The sequence below is a fragment of the Peromyscus leucopus genome, chromosome X (genome assembly GCF_004664715.2).
Source record: "Peromyscus leucopus breed LL Stock chromosome X, UCI_PerLeu_2.1, whole genome shotgun sequence".
Lineage (NCBI taxonomy): Eukaryota > Metazoa > Chordata > Mammalia > Rodentia > Cricetidae > Peromyscus > Peromyscus leucopus.
In genome coordinates this window covers 4,332,130-4,353,362 of record NC_051083.1, presented here as the reverse complement: position 1 = coordinate 4,353,362, position 21,233 = coordinate 4,332,130, and the positions used below count along the sequence as shown (strand labels likewise).

Sequence of the window (21,233 nt, the reverse complement as noted above, 5' to 3'; positions counted from 1 at the left end):
AGAATCTGCAGAGACTGACTGTATTTGTTCAGATCCATTGTGCCATTCATAGAATTGAGGGTGGACGATATGTGGGATTTCAATACTCAACAAGTGTGGAGTAATGGCATTCAAGTTTGGCTGCTTGTCAGGATTGCAAGAAGAGCTTACTCCAGCTTTCACAACACCATCTGAATTACTCTGAATCATAGCAGTTCGGAGATGAATCCTAGAATATGGAATTTTAAATAAAATGATATAATGTAGATATTTGTAATTTGCAGCTTCAGAGAGTTTCACAAAAGGAGGAACTTTCAACATGGCACCATGTGAAATCTCCACTAGAGTCATCATTTACTAGTAAATGTATTCTGTGTATTTTAAAGTATAAGGACTTTCCTGTCCCCTGGATATACTAATGGATGGTATTATAATTTGTATGCATCTTTAGTTGCCACTTTGTCCTGTGACAAAGGCATCTAGCTAATGTTTAATACTAGATAAGTTTCAAACTGGTGTTAGCAACTGCATAGACCAGTGGATATTGGGAATTTGGGTAAATGTAGCCACTATTGCTTTAAAAATTATTTTAAGCAATAAAATCTCCCCACTCATGAAGTTGACCTCAAATGGTTCAGTAGTAAACTGGAGTTAGTTCTTGTATGTTTGAAAAGCAATCACACAACACAGTATATTTGCACTGACTTTAGGTGACAGCAATTATTTTATTACATTTTGCTTTATGTTTTTTCTTTATTTAATATATTTTTTAAAAATTTTACATACCATTCTTAGATGCCCCTTTCATCCATCCTCCCACTAACCCCAGTCTTTTTCCCTTCTGACCCTCCATTCCCTCCTCCAAAAATGTAAGGCCTTTCATGAGGAATAACTAAAGCTTGGTACATTCAGTTGGGGCAGTTCCAAGTCTCTCCCCCATTTATCAAGGCTTTGCAAGGTGTCCCTCCATAGGTAGAAAGCTCCAAAACCTCAGCTCATGCACCAGGGATAGGCCCTGATCCCACTGCCTGCAGCCCCTTAAACAGATAAAGCTGCACAACTCTCTCACTTATGCAGAGAACCTAATCCAGTGCCATGCAGGCTCCACAGCTTTGGTCTAAATGTGTTTTTTTTTTAATCCTCTATATTATTTATTACAAGGAGTCCTCACTGAGGTCACCCTCATATATTCCAGGAAGGATGCAGAGAACTGACTCCACATCCCCTGCTGAAAGCTCCCCTATTCTACTCAACTCTCCCTTTCTTTCCCCCTATCCCTTCCTTATTCATCTGACCCCTCCTGTTACCATCCCCACTTGCCTCCAATGCACCCACTATTTCTCCTTCTCAGGAAGATCTATGCATCTTTCCTAGAGACATTCTTATTACTTAGCATCTATGCATTCTACTGTAATTTACTGTGATTGCACTTTACTTAATTACTAATACCCACTTATAAATGAGTATATAACATGTTTTTCTATGTGCTTCTAGGTTTATTTACTCACTATAATAAAGAACTCAAGAAATTAGACAATAACAACCTGACCAATCTAAATACCATGGGGTGCACCTCTAAAGAGAATTCTCAATAGAGGAATCTAAAGTGGCTGAGAAACACTTGAAGCAATGTTCAGCATCCTTAACCATCAAAGAAATGCTTATCAAAATTACTTTGAGATCACTGTACACCTGCCAGAATGGTTAAGATCATTAACACAAGTGACAGTTAATCCTAGCAAGCACCTGAAACAAGGGGATTCATTGCTGTTCCAAGTGCAAACCTGCACAGCCACTGTGGAAATAAAAATGCAATCTGAAGAAAATTAGGAATCAATCTACCTCAATAGCCAGCTATACCACTCTTGGGTATATACATAAAATTTGTCCCTCCCTCCTACCTCAAAAACACTTGCTCAACTATGTTCATAGTGACTTAATTTGTTATAGCCAGAAATTGTTATGTCTGTGAGAGATTGCATTGATTGATGACTGAAATGAAAATACTTGACCATGTAGGTTTACAATATCGCTAAGGAAAATGTCCTGGGCTAGAAAAGGGAGCTATCTGAGCATGAGACAGTGACTAGACCAGAGAGAAAGCCAGTAAGCAATCTTTGCCCATGTTTTTTCAATTGTTAGCTTTAGTTTCTATCTTAAGCTCCACAATGATGGAGTGTGATCTGACACAATAGCAAAATAAACACATTCATTGCCAGAGATGTTTTTGGTAAGAGGATTTAATCATAGCAGGATAAAAGAAAGAACAAAAAAGGGAACAGCAAAAGTAATTTCATTGCTAGGCAGATCATGGCAATATTGTCTTTTGAAATAATGTGGATAATATGAAGACTTTAGGTGGCAAAACCATAGAAAATTGTTCACAGTACTCAATTGGCTGTTCTGTTAGGACCAGGAAGATGGGAATGTTAAGATTAATGGCAGAAAGTGGATATTGAGATCATAGGATTTCAGCTGTAAGTAGATAGACTCCATAAAAAATTTAGCTAAACATTATTTATATGATATTTTGGCTCCAAAATCTTTTTTTTTTTTTTTTTATAAATTTAAATACATTTTTTGAAGATTTATTTATTTATTATTATATACAGTATTCTGCCTGCAGGCCAGAAGAGGGCACCAGATCTTATTAAAGATGGTTGTGAGCCACCATGTGGTTGCTGGGAATTGAACTCAGGACCTCTGGAAGAGCAGGCAGTGCTCTTAACCACTGAGCCATCTCTCCAGCCCCCAAAATCTTTCTTATTCTGCCTATGCCCTAGGTAATTAGCAAAGAAGAATTAAAAGATTATGGACTAATTCCTTACAAGGAATATTGAATCTGTTGGATGGCTATTAGTGATGACTCATTCAGGTCCAGAGTGAAAATAAAACAAGTAGGACAGAAATTAATGAAAATGAAAAACTAGTATCAGTTGGCAATCAAGTGTTAAAACAGACAAGAAATTCCAAAGAGTTTATCACCATTATAGAGAAGACTTTTGCTATAGAATGCAAGTGTAGCAAAGTACCCTAAGGTTAAGACTCCATCCTATTAAAACTTCAATTTGTGGTAGGAGTAAGCAAAGTTAATCCTAGTCCCAGGAAGGATCTCCATATAAAAAAGCCAATTTACCTGTGGTCCAAGCAGGTTAGTGTTCATGCCAATTAAGAAATCAAACTTTGCAGGATCACCCATAGTATGCTATGGTCCTGGAAATAAGAAAGAATCAAAAGTTAAGGTCATCAATTCTTAGTCTATGCTTATAGTTCAGCATTGTTGCAGGCATCTATGTTTGGCAGAGGAGACTGTGAGAGTTCATTGCATGAAGCTGTGAGGATCGAAGCCTGATGTTGTTTCTCTCTTTCTTTCATTCTTTTTTTAAAATTCTTTACTCTTTAGGGGGCCTGCTACCGGGTTCTCAAAAATTACACACATGGAAGCTTATTCTTTCTTATAAAGATAAACCTTAGCTTGATTTGTTTCTAGACTTTTTTTTTTTTTTTTTTAATTTGTGTTTCTTTATTATCCTAAATAGCTTTCAAAGACTAAAACTTTACATTATATAATTTAAACAAGCTGCATAGGTACAATACCATAAACAAAAATAGAAATGTGTACAGTATAACAAAAATAACCTTAAATTTGCATCAGTATACAAAAATATCTTAGACAAAAGTAGAAACATATATGCAGTATAACAAAAATAACTTTAAATTTGTATCAATATACAAAAATCTATAGCAATGTAAAATTTTTTAGATTAATAGTTGCTTTTGGGATTAAAGTAGATTCAATAATCCACCCTTTTTTCCTATCATTCCTATATTCTCCCTTTTTCTTTTCAGAAGAGATCTTTGAATCTAACCTTTTTTTGAAAAGAATTTTCTTAACCATGACCAGTAACAACTTGCAACCAACCCCTCTAAAGAATGCAAACATCCATAATCCATTGAATGACCAAAAACCATCCACCCTACCTCTTGGGAATGTGGGTGTCCTGTTTTCTAGACACCTGATATGGGGTGCTGGCATCTTTGGGGACCCTGAAAACATTGAGATAATGGTCAAGTCCTGGGGAATCCAGCTGTTGTCCAGTCTTTGTGAGACAGGACAGTGCAAGGTTCTCTAAAGTCCTGGCTGGAGCAGCAGCCCATGAGGCTGGGCCATCTTAACTGTCTTGAAATTGTCCTGAGCAGCTTGTAGTCCGAAGCTGATCTTTGGATGGTGTTTGTCAGCTTAGTGGCATTACCACAATCCAGGTGGAATTGTTGTTGTGGGGCCCCATCATCCTTTAGGAGACTTCAAAGGTCACTGTTACGAATGGTTATGGTTCATTTAGGAAAACTTAAACATTTTAAATGTCATATGGAGCAAATCTCAGAGAGGTTAAAGGACCATAATCTATTAAATACACCCGGATATCTAGGCTTAAATACCTGCTTCAGATTCAAGCCTGAAATCACATACAGAAGCTACATGAAGCCTTATAACACAAAATCTAACAGGTCTTTCAATAAACAACAACAACAAAACCCCAGGAGCCTGTTATTGGGATAAAAGCTGAAAGGTCAGAGAGACAAAGGAACAAGCCACTGCCACCTCTTACTTCTAGGACTCCTCAATCTGAAAAGGCTCTCTAGCTGCAAGGTCTGTAGCCAGAAGGGGTTCCTCAACTGAAAAGCTTTAGTTCCTGTCTCCTCATGCCTTATATACCTTTCTCTGCCCACCATAGCACTTCCTTCTTAGTGCTGGGATTAAAGGCATGTGACTCTCAAGTACTGGGATTAAAGGTGTGTGCCACCACTGCCTGGTTCTGTTTCTTTCCTAAACTGAGTCAATCTCATGTAGTCCAGGGTGGCTTTGAACTCAAAGAGATCCAGACAGATCTCTGCCTTCTGAGTGCTAGGATTAAATGTGTGTGCCACCACTGCCTGACCTCTCTCTATGTTTAATATAGTAGCTTGTTCTGTTCTCTGATCCTCAGGCAAATTTTATTAGGGTACATAATATATCACCACAAAGCCTCAGATCAGAACTAATCAGTACTCTATATGACCATTAATATCACAACAGAAAGTTTATATATATATATATATATCTTATAAATCTTGAGATAATATGTATACCTTAAGAAAAGTTTTAAAGAGTCAAAATAAATCTGAGGAATATGAGATTAGTGACAATATAATAGTCACTAGATGTTGGTTTTCTTTGGTCCCATACCAGATGGCTCTTCTGACATGAGACAGAGACTTTGGATTTTCTTTTAACAAACATGCTTGGGCTCAGGGAAGGAGAGAGCCATGCTCCAACTCCAAGGCCAGCTTTAGTTTTTAGTTGAGTTGGGACTACATAAAGACCATCTGCCTGACATGTTTGGAGAGAACAGCAAAAACATTTTTGTGGATGATTCTCCCTTCTTCTTCAGATGCTTCATTCATCCAAAGGTCTTCAGATTCCTTAGGTGAATGTTTTTATTCTTCTGGAAAGACAAAAACAAAACCCTGCTCCAACCTTAACTTTGAGTTTTCCTTTTTGCCATGTTAAATTGCCACACTGTTTGATGACCTATTGCCTCTCCTAATCAAGAGGTCTCTCATGTTCGAATTGAACCTTTATCAATTTTGATGGTCTCCATAGCTTTTCTTCTCCTGTGGAAACAAAAGCAAAACCTCTTCGTCAACGCAGAATTTCCCTGGTTTCCATTCTGAGGTCAACACATCTTTAAAGTATACAGGCTGATTTAGTTCAGTGTTTTTTTGTTTTTGTTTTTTTTTTTTTTTTTTCCTATTATCCAGTGTCTCTCTGCAGCTGTTGTTCCCTTTTCGTTAGCATTTAAAAAAACATTTAAAGTTAATAAAGCATTGTGAAATCTATCTGTGGGGGTCTTTGTTACCCTTTTCTGCTTATTAAGCATTTCTTTTAAAGTGCAATTAGATCTTTCTGTAACTGTTTGTCCTGTAGGATTGTGTGATATATCTGTAATATACTTTATGTTGTAATATGTAAAAAACTGTTTCATTTTACTAGAGACATATGCTGGAGAATTGTCAATCTTAGTTTGTACAGATATTCCCATAATGGCCATAACCTCTAAAACGTGTGTGATTACAGAACCAGCCTTTTCAGAACCAAAAGCAGTTGCCCATTGAAATCCTGAATATGTATCTATGGTATGGTGCGTGTACTTTAATTTTCCAGACTCTGTACAATGAAATGTATCTATTTGCCAAATTTTATTTCTTTGAGTACCCTTAGGATTATATACTGCAGAAAGTGGAGTTTGGTTAAACAGGGAACAAGTAGGACAACATTTTATAATTTCCTTGGCTTGTTGCCAAGTGATAGAAAAATCTTTCTTTAAACCTTTTCTATTAACATGGTGTTTCTTCTGAAATTCTGAGGCTTCTAGCACATTTCCTATCAATAACTGATCAATTTCATCATTACTTTGTGGTAGTGGGCCTGGTAGGCCTTTATGAGATCTGATATGTATTATATACAAGGGATGATTTGTAGTATTAATCTTTTTTTTTTTTTTTTTTTTTATTTTACAATACCATTCAGTTCTACATATCAGCCATGGGTTCCCCTATTCTCCCCCCTCCCACGCCCTCCCCTTACCCCCAGCCCACCCTCCATTCCCACCTCCTCCAGGACAAGTCCTCCCCCGAGGACTGTGATCAACTTGGTAGACTCAGTCCAGGCAGGTCCAGTCCCTTCCTCCCTGACTAAGCCAAGTGTCCCTGAATAAGTTCCTGGTTTCAAACAGCCAATTCATGCAATGAGCACAGGACTTGGTCCCACTGCCTAGATGCCTCCCAAACTGATCAAGCCAATCAACTGTCTCACCTATTCAGAAGGCCTGATCCAGCTGGGAGCCCCTCAGCCTTTGGTTCATAGTTCATGTGTTTCCATTCATTTGGCTATTTTTTTTTTCAATAATTGAGTAAAACTGAAATTTATTATATGCCACAGTCGTCCTAGGGACCTCCATGCTATATATATATAGCCTTTATGGTTCTATGGGTTGTGGTCTGATTGTTCATTTTATATCTAGAATCCACCAATGAGTGAGTACATACCATAACTGTCTTTCTGGGTTTGGGTTACCTCACTCAGGATGATTTTTTCTAGTTCCATCCATTTGCCTGCAAATTTCATGCTTTCATTGTTTTTCTCTGCTGAGTAGAACTCCATTGTGTATATGTACCACATTTTTTTCATCCATTCTTCCGTTGATGGGCATCTAGGTTGTCTAGACATTTTTTTAACTTAAATTATTCCATCTACCCTTTGCTTCTGGGCTTTTGTCTTCATCTATTCTGAACACTTTTCTTTATTTCTTATTTTGTGGTTTGCTGTGTAGCTTGGTGGCTATCCCCTAGTGTCCTGCTTTTCTTTCTTCTTTCTTTTTTCCTCCTAGATTTCTCCTCTTATTTATTCTTTGATCCTGCTGGCCCTGCCTATCCTTCCCTGCAAAGCTATTGGCCATTAAGCTATTTATTAGACTAATGAATTTTTTTAGACAGGCTATAGAAGTATTACACCTTCACAGAGTTAAATAAATGCAACATAAAAGAATGCAACTGTAGATGTAACCAACCATCTTACTAAATAAGAAACACAGAAACAATGTAAAAGAGAAAGCCGAGAGGTCAGAGCTCAGAGCTAAAATCTCACCCTTCCTCCTGCTGTCCCAGCTTCTCGAAAGAGAGCTATTTCCTGTGTGTAAGTCAATTTTCCAGACATTCTGCCTTCTCATTGGTTGTAAACCCAAACACGTGACTGCCTCGTCACTGTCTGAATGTATAGCCCCTAGGTCTTAAAGGCATATGTCTCCAATGCTGGCTGTATCCCTGAACACACAGAGATCTATGGGATTAAAGGTATGTGCCACAACCACCACCACCACCACCACCACCACCACCACCACCACCACCACCACACTCTGTCTATGGCTCTAATAGCTCTGATCCCCGGGCAACTTTATTTATTAACATACAATCAGAATCACATTTCAGTACAATTAGAATACCACCACATGCAACAAATCTTCACATCATTAAAACAAATGTTCCATGGCATTAACAGATATAACACACCTTAGAATAATATTTTAGAACAGCCTGGGTTCCCTTTTGTGACCACAAGATGGGATATACCTAAGCTATGAGACATCTTCCATGAAGACCTCACTGCATATAGTTAGTTGAAGTAAACAAAGAGATGTATGACATGTTTCAAGGACAAAGCCATCTAAACCTTTTGAAAACTGAGCACTATACATGTGAGACAGATTATATGATTTGATATTTTTCCTGCTGTGCTTCAGTCTTGCCTTGGTCCAATCTTCCCTGTGTCTCCATTTCTATGTTTTGGAATGTGAATGGTATTCTGTGCCAAAGATAAAACTTGTTTTTTCGTTTTACAAGATGTGACTGTCAAGAGAGTGTGATGAATATGGGAAGAGACTTTGGACATTTGAACAGTGTAGGGGCTATTACAGACTATGAATTTTATTGAAATGACTAAATGCATTTTCTACATGGATGACCGTGAGCCTATAATGACTTGGGTCAGAATATAGTTGACTGAATGAAAAATATCCTAGATACTATGATGTATTTTTTTTTAAGATTTATTTATTATGTATACAGTGTTCTGCCTACATGTTTGCCAGAAGAAGGCACCAGATCTCATTACAGATGGTTGTGAGCCACCATGTGGTTGCTGGGAATTGAACTCAGGACCTTTGGAAGAACAGCCAGTGCTCTTAACCGCTGAGCTGTCTCTCCAGCCCACTATCATGTATTTTAACATGTGTTTCTCCCTGGTGCCTTTCTTTCTATTGCTCGTGAAACCTTTAGTAAGGGGAGGTTTTCTGGATGAAATTCTTCACTAGGGGAGTGATATTTGTCACTTTTTTCTCAACAAATTTCCTATTGTTTGCATCTACTGTGTTGTGATTGATACAAATCAGCCAGCTTCCTTGCATTGTCATGCTTTTACTGCCATTATAGATTCTATCTCTAAATCACATAAGATAATTTAGAAGTAATTGCTATTCAGTGCTACTGTCATTTGGTAACTTGCTCTTTTAATTTTTTTGTTTGTTCTTGAAGACAAGATTTGTTTGTGTAGCCTTGGCTTCCTGAAAGAACCTCTGTACACCAGGCTGACCACTAACTCAGACATTCCCCTATCTCTGGTTCTCAAGTCCTGGGATTAAAGGTGTGCCAACATTTCTGAGATTTTTGTTTTTATATTATTGGATGATGGGCCTGGGATGTACATTTTCATACATGCCAAGGATAGGCTGTTGTACTGAGTTTCAACCATATTTTGAATTTTAAAATTTGGCAGAGGGTATCACTCTCTTTCTCAGGATGGCATGCATGCATGACATTAATACTGTGTGAGCTTTTTGAGTCATTGGATTGCAGGTACATGACTTGCTTCCTTTCTGTTTTGTTTTTGTTTTTTTGTTTTTCTTTGAATTTTTAAATTAGTATGAATAATTTCCTGTATGAATGGATATCCACCACATGGGGATCTGGTCGCCTCAGTGTTTAAAATATGGTCTCATAAACCCTGAACTTTGAATAGTGGATAGATGTGATCCCACAGGTAAGTACTGGCAATTGAGCCCACCTATATGCAAGACAAGCAGTAGCTCATTAGTACTGTGTCATCTCTTCTACCCTGTGTTGATTATTTATGATCAACATTGACCCTGCTAATATTTTATCTGTCCATTTATAACTGTTATGACATGTCATGTCTTTAGTAAAATCTGATTGATGTTACAGTTTAAATTGTGGCACTTCAGGTTACTGGTAGATGAATACAGAACTGGAGTGAATGCTTAACACTTTTTAGGAACTTTATTAAAACCTATGAGTTCTTTCTATCTTTTTTGTTTGTTAGATTTTAGCATGAGAGACAGGGTTTTAAAATGTTCTCCTGGACCTGATTGCATACACTAAGCTGGCATTCAATTCAGAGTCACCAGCCTTTGCATTCTGAGTGCTGAGGTTAAAGATGTGAGCCAATACACCCAGAATGTTCATCTTATTTTGCTTTTTTAGCTAGTATTTGTTCATACAACTTTTCTCATGTGTATTCAGTACTGTTGATCTGTTTCCGTGTTTCACAGTTTGTTATTATGCATTTCCCTAGCAAGATGAAAGCCCATTCAAAGGATACCAAAATAACAGAGGTGATCCTCCTATTCACTGTACTTCTAAAGTGACATGATGATTACATTATAATGTTTATGTCATGAAATGGCTGGTGGGAATCACCAAAATTACATTAATGTACAGTCAAATAAGTCTACATTTACAATGTTATCAGTGTCATTCTTTCTGTTTTACAAATGTATGGGGTATTTTAGAATGCAGTGACCTATGATGATGTGCATATTGGTTTCACTTGGGAAGAATGGACTTTGCTGGATCCTTCCCAGAAGAATCTCTACAAAGATGTGATGCTGGAGACCTACAGGAACCTCACTATTATAGGTAACATTGAGATTTCCTTCGTGATTTAAAATAAAGGTACAACTGTTCCTTGGTTATTGATGCTCTTCTGTAATTTAATTGTTAAAAGAAGATAGAGGTAAGTAAACCAGTCATGATTCTAATGTTCATTGAAAATAGTGACTTAAATTTTGCAAAATTTTTAATTGTATGTTATACCTTTGCTGCTATTATATTTTAGGATACAATTGGAAAGACCATAATGTTGAAGAATTTTGTCAAAGCACTAGAAAACATGAAAGGTAATTTTTATGTGCAATCTGATACAAATGTGCCTCTGAAGAAATTGCAATGTGTCCTGGAAGGTTTTTTGGTTTTCTGTTTGTTTGTTTGTTTTGTTTCATTTTTCAAGACAGGGTCTCTCTGTGTACCCTTGCAACTTTTTTGGAAGTCGCTTTGTAGATGAGGCTAGCTTCAAACTCACAGAGATATGCCTGCCTCTGTCTCGCAAATGCTGGGATTAAAAGTGTATGCTAGCACCGCTAGGCATGACCTGGAAGTTTTAAGCAATAGCATCAGTGTAAATAAGTGCATTGATGATCATTAAATTTTCACATACCATAAACCTCAATTTTAGGTAGATGAATTCCATTTTCAAGGAATTCTTTTATTAAAGAAGACAGGGAAACAGTGCTTCAAGACATGTGACCATTTGAATCATAGCACCATAAGGGAGATGCTATATTACTGCCAATCCATTTATTTCATCCTACTCATATTACAAAGTTATACACAGTGAAGAGGTGATATGTATATCCCAAAAACATTCTAGGAAGCAAAGAGTTTATACTAAAACAAGTATTTCTCTTATAATTGTTGTGACTGTGCTGTTTAGTTAAAGGGGGAGTTAGTGTCAAGAGTCATGGGAAATTGTCATGGAGAAAACTTAATCCCTATACAACCAGTCTATGAGGACAGAAAGTCAAATTGAATTCAATGTGGAAATCTTACATTTGTTATTCTTCCTTTACTATGTATATCATATGTCACTTTGGATACATTCCATATGAGCATAGGGATATGGAAACACATAACATACCTCTCTTTCAGAGCATCTAGAAAATAAGTAGAAGTCCCAAAATGAATATAACCATTAAAATTGATTCAAGTATACAAGTATTGTTTTTCTAGCTTCCTTGTTAATACATCAATGAACTCATGCTACAGAAAAGTCTTGAGTTCTAGGACTGTGTAAATATCACATGTGTGTAAACACAGTGATAAAAGCTAAAGAAGAGTTTCCTCTTTAGTGTGGGAACAAACTGTAAAATTAATTCTTAAAGACGTAAAGAGTCAGCAGCATATTGACTATGGTAAAATTTTAAATGTGCCAATTATCCTTGTAGGCATGAAAGAAGACAAACTGGAGAGAAACTTTCTGTATATACTCAATATGGTAAAGATTCTGCATATGATATTCAGCATCAAAAGCATAAAAGATCACATCCTGGAGAGAAACCCTATGAATGTAATCAGTGTGGTAAAGCCTATGCTCATCACAGTACACTTCAAATTCATAAAAGGACACATACTGGAGAAAAACTCTATGGTTGTAATCAGTGTTGTGAAGCCTTTGCTTATCAAGGTGCTCTTCAATTACATAAAAGAACACACACTGTAGAGAAACCTCATGAATGTAATGAATGTGGTAAAGCCTTTCGTTATCACAGTGTTCTTCAAGTTCATAAAAGAACACATACTGGAGAGAAACCCTATGAATGTAATCAGTGTGGTAAAGCCTTTGGTTATTACAGTCATCTTCAAGTACATAAAAGAACACATACTGGAGAGAAACCCTATGAATGCAATGAATGTGGTAAAGCCTTTGGTTATCACAGTGTTCTACAGTTACATAAAAGAACACATACTGGAGAGAAACCCTATGAATGTACTGAATGTGGTAAAGCCTTTGGTCATCCCAGTGCCTTTCAAGTACATAAAAGAACACATACTGGAGAGAAACCATATGAATGTAATCATTGTGGTAAAGCTTTTGATTATCACAGCAGTCTTCAAGTACATAAAAGAACACATACTGGAGAGAAACCATATGAATGCAATCAATGTGGTAAAGCCTTTAGACAACATGGTGCTCTTCAATTGCATAAAAGAACACATACTGGAGAGAAACCCTATGAATGTAATGAATGTGGTAAAGCCTTTCGTTATCACAGTAATCTTCAAGTTCATAAAAGAACACACACTGGAGAGAAACCCTATGAATGCAATCAATGTGGTAAAGCCTTTGCACAACAGAGTGCTCTTCAAGTACATAAACGAACACATACTGGAGAGAAACCCTATGAATGGAATCAGTGATGTAGATCCTTTGCATATCACAGTAGTCTTCAAGGGCATAAAAGAACACACACTGGCAAGAAACCCTATTAATGTAATCAATATGGTAAAGCCTTTGCTTGTCACAATGCTTTTCAAATGCATAAAAGAATATATACTGGAAAGAAACTCTATGAATGTAATCATTTTGGTAAAGCCTTGGTATGTCACATTGCTCTTCAAAGACATAAAAAAACACATGCTGGAGAAAAACCATTTGAATGTATTTAGTGTGGTAAAGCCTTTGCACAACACAGTTATCTTCAAGGACATAAAAGAACACATACTGGAGAGAAAACTTATGAATGTAAATAGTGTAGCAAAGCCTTTTGCACATCATAGTAATGTTCAAGTACATAAAAGATGTCATACTGCAGAAAAACCCTATGAATGTAACAATGTGGGAAAGCCTTTGTACAACAGAGCATACTCTTGAAGTACATAAAAGAACACCTACTAGAAAGAAATCCTATGAATGTTATTAATGTCTTAAAGCCTAATAACAATATATGGCAACCTTATAACTGTATAATGTCTAGTGTGTAATTGGTCTCTTAATGCCTTTGAATATAACAGTAGACTTAGGAGATCTTTCAGATCTCCTAGTAAAATGAATCTAAATATATATGAATTGGTATGATCTTTTTTTTAAGATTTATTTATTTATTATGTATACAGTGTACTGTCTACATGTATGCCTCCACACCAGAAGAGGGCACCAGATCTCAGTACAGATCGTTGTGAGCGACCATGTGGTTCCTGGGAATTGAACTCAGGACCTCTGGAAGAGCAGTTGGTGCTCTTAACCTCTGAGCCATCCCTCCAGCCCGAATTGGTATGATCTTTAGTCAACATAAGCTTTGAGGTTGGATGTGGCTTGTTCTGTTTCTCTCATCTTTCAGTGTTTACTCCAAATACTGGTGCCGGGCTTGTTTTTATTAATAAGACATTTTGAAATTTGTCTATATCTGGTGCCCAAGTTATTATGTACAAATTCAAGTAAAAGCTACTTTCCTGTGGCCTTGCAGACCCCAGCAAAAGCCTGAGGTGCATGGGGCTGGTTGTGGTGGTGCATCCTGGTAGGATTTGCTGACAGAGGCAGAAGCAGGAAGATCTCAAGTTCAAGGGCAGCCAGTGAGGCTTGTTGTGGAGAAGCTGTGGCTGGGCCAGGTTACAAATGGTACTGGTGGGACCATGGAGGTGGTGGCTTCTGCTTCAAGTTGCCAGCTGCTTCTCATCATGTTGGTGGTGATGGCAACACTGCTACTGGAGACAAAGTCTTTATTGCTGCTTGTTCAGAGAACAATTGCCACGACCATCTTGTTAGAAGAAAGCATTTACAAAGGTCAGTTTGGAGAAATTTGGTAAGGCAAGTCGAGGGGAGAAATTGCTGTGAAGATATTCTCTTCTAAGGAAAAACATTTGTGGTTCTGAGAGACAGACATTTATCAGACTATGATTGCTCCAACCCACAGAGGATGCAAAAAAAAAATTCTGCAGGGATCCATGACGATGCCTAAAAGCAACTTTGAAATCTTCAAAAGGATGACAGAATCCCACAATGATGATTACAAATGGAATGTGATAAAGCCAATAAGCTGATTAACACCACCTAATGATATGCTTTGGACTACAAACTTCTCAGTACAATTTTGAGATGGCTAACTGAGATGATTCAGCTTCACAGACTACTCAGATTCCCATTATGCAGAGACTGGAAAAATGATACAGGACTTGACATTTAACCCAAATATTTTCACTTCAGAAATCCATAAAGATATCTTCACTACTAGACAGCAGGAAGTATTTTTAAGAATATAATACCCACATTCCCAAGAGGTGGGGTGGGTGGTTTCTTTGGTCGTTTAAAGACCTATGGGTATGGTCATTTTCTGTGATGTTTGGTTACAAGATGTTGATCCATTAATTGTTAAAACAAAAAGTTAAAAAAAGGAGATTAGATACAGGGTTCTTGTTTTTAAAAAAAAGGAAAAGAAAAAGAAAAAAGGATAGAGAAAAGGGTAGATTGTTGAATCTACTCTGAAAAGAAAAAAAATGAAGATATAGAAATCATAAAAGGTAGATTTTTGAATCTACTCAAAAAAGAAAAAAAGAAAGAATATGGATATGATATAATAAAACGTTTATTGCATATACTTTTAAAAAGGAAATACTTGTTTTAAATAGGTTAATCTCAGGAAGTGATGTCAAAAAGCAGAATAGCATATAAGGCATGCACACCAGGAACTAGAATATTTTTAAGCTTATAGGCTTTTGAGCAACCAATTCAGCTGAGATCCATTTGAGTAAGGACTCAGAGGCTTCCATTTGGAGGAAACAAGATCAGCTGAAAAGTTGACAATGTGATGTTGGATGTGGCTTGTTTTGTTTCTCTGATCTTTCAGCATTCACCCCAATACCTGGCTCTGGGTTTGTCTTTATTAATAAGACCTTTGGGAATTTATCTAAAAAGGTTATTTATTCTGGAGACAAAAAGTGACACATGTCAATAATCTGTTCAAGATTTATGATATCAATAATTATGATGTCCTTTATTTTGTTTCTACCTGGACAATTAAATGGACAAAAGGCTTATGAATTTAAATGATAAGGTAACCCTCTTTGATTTCATGCATCTCTTAAATTACATGAGGTAATGAATCCAGATACAAAATCCAGTTCATAGATGTGTACCATTGCCTTGTCTGCTGCTTTGATAAAACATTGTGTCTAAGTGAACTAAAAAAAGAGTTTAATTTGGCTCTTGGTTCCAGAGCAATACATGAACCCTGTGAAAGTGGCATGAAAACAAGTATCAGACATGGTAGCTAAAATTGGAGGCTAAGAATTCACATCCTTTACCTGCAACATAAGAAGAAAGTGTAAATTGGAAATGCTGTGCAGATGTAAATTCTCAGGCCAACCCCCAGTGTCATATTTCATCCATCAAGGAAGCATTTCCTAAATCTTCCAAAATGATATCATAGACTGAAAAGGAATGATGTGTTATTTTTTTTTTTTTTTTTTTTGCCTTCAGATAGTGAGAATTACCTGCTGCAAAGTATAGACTAGGATGGCTATCATCTAAGTGTTCCATTTTTCTTTAAATGTCACACAGTATTTGATAATACTTTTCAAGTAAGGGTGTCTGGGAAAGGGTGGCAGATTTTTGTTCCTGGTTTTATTTTTCATAATTTTTCACAAATTCCCTTGAAATGTTTGTTATCCAGCCTGGCTTGAATGTCAGTATTTTGTCATGAATACATTAGAAATCGTGACAATTCTTGTGTGTCAGTCTCCTGAATACAAGTCTAAGTAGTGCTGTGAAATGTTCTTTATGCTCTGAATGTGTTGCTCATAATGGTTAATAAATAAAGTGCTGATTGGCCAATAGCCAGGTAGCAATTATAGATGGGACAAAGAGAGAGGAAAATTCTAGAAAGAGGAAGGCTGAGAGAGAGATACTAACCTGCCATCCAGGGAACAGCATGTAAAGGCAACAGGTGAAGCCATGGAACATGTGGTGACTTACAGATAAATCAAAATGGGTAAATTTATTATATAAGAAATGGATAACAAGGAGCCTGCCATGGCCATACAGTTTTTAAGTAATATAAGCATCTGAGTGATTATTTTGTAAGTGAGCTGCAAGACTGTAGGGGCTAGGTGGGACCTGGAGAAATACTCTCCAGCTACAAATGGTACCCACTGTGAGGCTTGAACCCATGACCCTGGGATTAAAGGGTAGATGATGTGCTCCCAAATATTATTGTTTTGACAAAATATTTTAAATATGTTAATGGTAAAATACTTAATACAGAATATAAGAAACATTAAATATTTCATGTATGTATTGAAAGAAACCTTTTCATCAATCTGAAAAAGATATATTAATTTAAGTTAATCAGTAATCAACTGTATATTTCACAATATAGTTTGATACTATATATATTTGTAGTTCCATGTATCTTCATTTCCTCATCTGTTATCCATTTGGCACAGCAACATCTAAAGAAATTATCCAGTGATGCCACATAATGTAGTAATAGTGAGATTTACTTTATAATTTTTCTTGGTGTGTGTGTGTGTGTGTGTGTGTGTGTGATGTGAGATTTAGGCCAATCACAAGTATATAGAATAGAAGACAACTTTATGGGGTCTACTTTTGTCCATCTTCATATGGTGATCCCAATAATGTCAAAGCTTTGCACAACACAGACAATAATAACAGAGCTGTCTCATTGGTGCTCAGATCAGATTAGTTGAAACATTAAATCTTTAAAATATTGTTTTGGGGGTAGTAAACATGTTTTCATTGAAATATAATGGAAAATAGGAGAAATTGAACAATAAATCTTATTTGCGAATGAAAATGGCATATTGTTATCCTCTTTTTTGTTTTAATTGCATGTGGAATGAGTTATTTCTGAGGACCAAACATTTGTTCATAGCACTTTATCAGAACAACAAATGAATATCAGAAATTAGTTTCTGTGAGTAAAGGTGGTTGCTGCTAATCCTGAGTTCAATCACTAGGAAACCCATATCACTTCTACAAAATTTTCTCTTACTTCTACAGCACATACATAAATAATTTAAAAACCCAAACAAGGCCATTCAGGTCACTGACAACTAAACAATTCCCTGGCTTTCATCTATAGAACTTGTATGTGATAAGTAGATAACAGGACACATAAGTTGTCCTCTCACTGCCACATACACTTCATTGCAAATGGGTATACACACAGATATAGGTCAAACATTTTAAAATTAATGAAATGAAAAAGCACAGAAATCAACCCAATTATTGAGAACATATGAAATGATTTTCTAGTTTAAATTATTATTTTAGAATTTAAGAAGTAATGTGGTTCATCAAAACATTAGTGATTCCATTCTATTTCTTATTTAACATTTACTTAAATGATTCAATGATAGGTCATTTTAAAAACATATCTCGGGGCACCAGCCGTTCCATGGAAGACCTGCCCAACTTAGTCCCAAGTTCTGCATTGGGCAGGGCCCAGCGAGAAAGTTCCCCTTCTCCTAGACACAATGGCAGACCATGCCATCTACATGCCCTGGCCACCACACCCATCCACTTGAGACCCCCACCACTTCCCAACAGTCAAAGACCAGCACCCAGCTCCCATCTAGCTCGGAGCTCCCATCCAGACCAGAGGTGAGTGCCTGGGTTCATACCCAGGGAAGCCTGCCCCTAGGTCCCTACCCTGGGAACCAGCCTTTCTGGGGAAGACCTGCCCAACTTAGGCCCAGGTTCTAGCCATCAGGTAGGCCTCAGCAGGAAGGTTCCCCTTTTCCTAGACTCTCCTGTAGACCCTGCAATCTACACACCTGGCCACCACACCCATCCACCAAAGACCCCCCCCCACACTTCCTGAGACTTAAAGACCAGCTCCCAGCTCCCACCTAGCCTGGAGCTCCCATATGGACCAGAGGCTTCCTGAACTGCCAAATCTCTCAGCTCTGTCTGGACCAAGTGTGCTAAGACCAAAAACCTATCCATGAGATGATGGGCAGATGTTAAGGCAGAAGTACATACAACAAAGTAAAGGGCAATACAGCATCACCAGAACCTAGCCCTCCTCCAACAGCAAGACCTGAACATCACAAAATGGAAGAAGCAGAACAAAGAAACCTTAAGAAAAACATTGTGAAGATGCTAGAGGCTTTTAAAAAAGAAATGAAAAATGAAATGGAAGAAAAGACAACCAAAAAAGTGGAGGACATCAATAAAGATCATGAAGTCAAACAAAAAATGTGAACAACACTATAAAAAAACTAAGGAAAAGACAAATAAAGCACAATAAAACAATAAATTTCTGAAAGAAAACCATGAAAAAGCAATGAAACAGATGAGGGAAACAGTCCAAGACCTGAAAAGGGAAAATAGAAAAAAATGAAGACACAAACAGAGGGAATGCTAGAAATAGAAAATCTGAGTAAACGAACAGGAACTACAGATGCAAGTCTAACCAACAGAGTGCAAGAGATCGAAGAGCAGACCTCTGGCTTTGAAGATACGGTAGAAGAAACAGATTCATCAGTCAAAGAAAACACTCAAGCCAAAAAAGTCATGACCCATAATGTCCAGGAAATTTGGAACACCATGAAAAGACCAAACCTATGAATAATAGGGATAGAGGAAGGAGAAGAATACCAACTCAAAGGCACAAAAAATATATTCAACTAGATCATAGAAAAAAAACTATCCCAACTTAAAGAAGGAACGCCTATGAAGATACAAGAAGTCTATAGAACACCAAACAGACTAGACTCCCCCTAAAAACGTCCCCTAGCCACATAATAATTAAACAACTAAACCTACAGAATAAAGAAAGAATACTGAGAGCAGCAAAAGGAAAAAGGCCAAGTGACTTGTAAAGGCAAACCCATCAGAATAACACCCTATTTCTCAATGGAGACTTTAAAAGCCAGAAGGACCTGGACAGGTGTAATGCATACACTAAGAGACCATGGATGTCAGCCCAGACTAATAGACCCAGCAAAATTTTCAATCATCATAGACAGAATGAACAAGACATTCCAAGACAAAGCCAGATTTAAACAATACTAATCCACAAACCCAGCCCTACAGAAAGCACTAGAAGGAAAATTCCAACCGAAGGAAGTCTGATACACCCTCGAAAACAAAGGCAATAGATAAAGCCACAGCAGTAAACCCCAAAGAAGAGAAGTACACTGCCACCAAAAATAACAGGGATGAACAATCACTGGTCATTAATATCCCTTAATATCAATGGACTTAATTCACCTATAAAAAGACATAGGCTTACAGAATGGATACGAAAGCAGGACTCATCTTTCTGCTGCATACAAGAAACACATCTCAAATTCAAAGACAGACACTAGTAAGAATAAAAGGCTGGGAAAAGACATTCCAATCAAATAGTCTTAAGAAACAAGCTGGTGTAGCCATCCTGATATCCAACAAAATAGACTTCAAACTAAAATCAGTCAAAAGAGATCAAGAAGGGCATTACGTACTCATCACAGGAAAGATCCACCATGATGAAGTTTCAATTCTGAACATTTATGCCCCAAACACAAGGGCACCCACATATGTAAGAGAAACAATACTAAAGCTTAAACCACCTATAAAACCCCACACATTAATAGTGGGAGATCTCAATACGCTACTTTCACCACTGGACAGATCTCCCAAATTGAAACTTAACAGAGAAATAAAGGACTTAACAGATGTCATGACCCAAATAGACCTAATGGATATCTACAGAACATTCCATCCTAACAAAAAAAAATATACCTTCTTCCCAGCACCCCATGGAACGATCTCTAAAATTGACAACATACTTGGCCACAAAGCAAATCTCAACAGACAGAAAACAACTGGAATAACCTCCTGTGTTCTATCAGACCACCATGGTTTAAAGTTAGATTTCAACAACAAAAACTAGAGAAACCCTACAATCTCATGGAAACTGAATAATGCTCAACTGAATCACCAATTGGTTAAGAAAGAAATGAAGAAAGAAATTAAAGACTTCCTAGAGATCAACGAAAATGAAGAGACCACATACCCAAACTTATGGAATACTATGAAAGCAGTGCTAAGAGGGAAATTCATGGCACTAAATGCCCACATAAAGAAGTTGGAGAAATCTCACACTAGTGACTTAACAGAACACCTGAAAGCTCTAGAACAAGAAGAAGCAAAGTCTCCCAGGAAGAATAGACGCCAGGAAATTATCAACATGAGAGGTGAAATCACTAAAATAGAAACTAAGAGAACAATACAAAAAATTAATGAAACCAAGAGTTGTTTTTTGAGAAAATCAACAAAATAGACAAGCCCTTATCCAAACTAAACAAAAGACACAGAGAGACTCCAAATCAACAAAATCAGAAATGAAAAGGGGGACATAACAACAGACATTGAGGAAATCCACAAAATTATCAGGTCATATTTCAAAAACCTCTACTCCACAAAACTGGAAAACCGCCGGGCGGTGGTGGCGCACGCCTTTAATCCCAGCACTCGGGAGGCAGAGGCAGGCAGATCTCTGTGAGTTCGAGGCCAGCCTGGACTACCAAGTGAGTCCCAGGAAAGGCGCAAGGCTACACAGAGAAACCCTGTCTCGAAAAACCAAAAAAAAAAAAAAAAAAAAAAAAAAAGAAAAAAAAAAACAACTGGAAAACCTAAAAGAACTGGACAATTTTCTGGATAGGTACCGCATACCTAAGTTAAATCAAGACCAGATAAACTTTACATAGTCCAATAACCCCTAAGAAAATAGAAACAGTCATTAAAAGTCTCCCAACCAAAAAAAGCCCAGGACCAGATGGTTTTAGCGCAGAATTCTACC

The 21,233-nt window shown here is 37.2% G+C and overlaps 1 protein-coding gene across 1 annotated transcript in view; it reads left to right on the top strand.

Moving 5' to 3' along the window:
* Positions 1 to 13,417, top strand: part of LOC119086686 (zinc finger protein 120-like) — a 44,143-nt gene extending 30,726 nt beyond the window's left edge. The window contains exons 2-5 of the mRNA XM_037199244.1: positions 8,419 to 8,476; positions 10,383 to 10,509; positions 10,709 to 10,769; positions 12,135 to 13,417. Of these exons, the coding sequence (XP_037055139.1) occupies positions 8,419 to 8,476; positions 10,383 to 10,509; positions 10,709 to 10,769; positions 12,135 to 12,846 (958 nt within the window). The 3' untranslated portion in view covers positions 12,847 to 13,417. The remainder of the gene's footprint in view (positions 1 to 8,418; positions 8,477 to 10,382; positions 10,510 to 10,708; positions 10,770 to 12,134) is intronic.
* Positions 13,418 to 21,233: the final 7,816 nt, after the last annotated feature.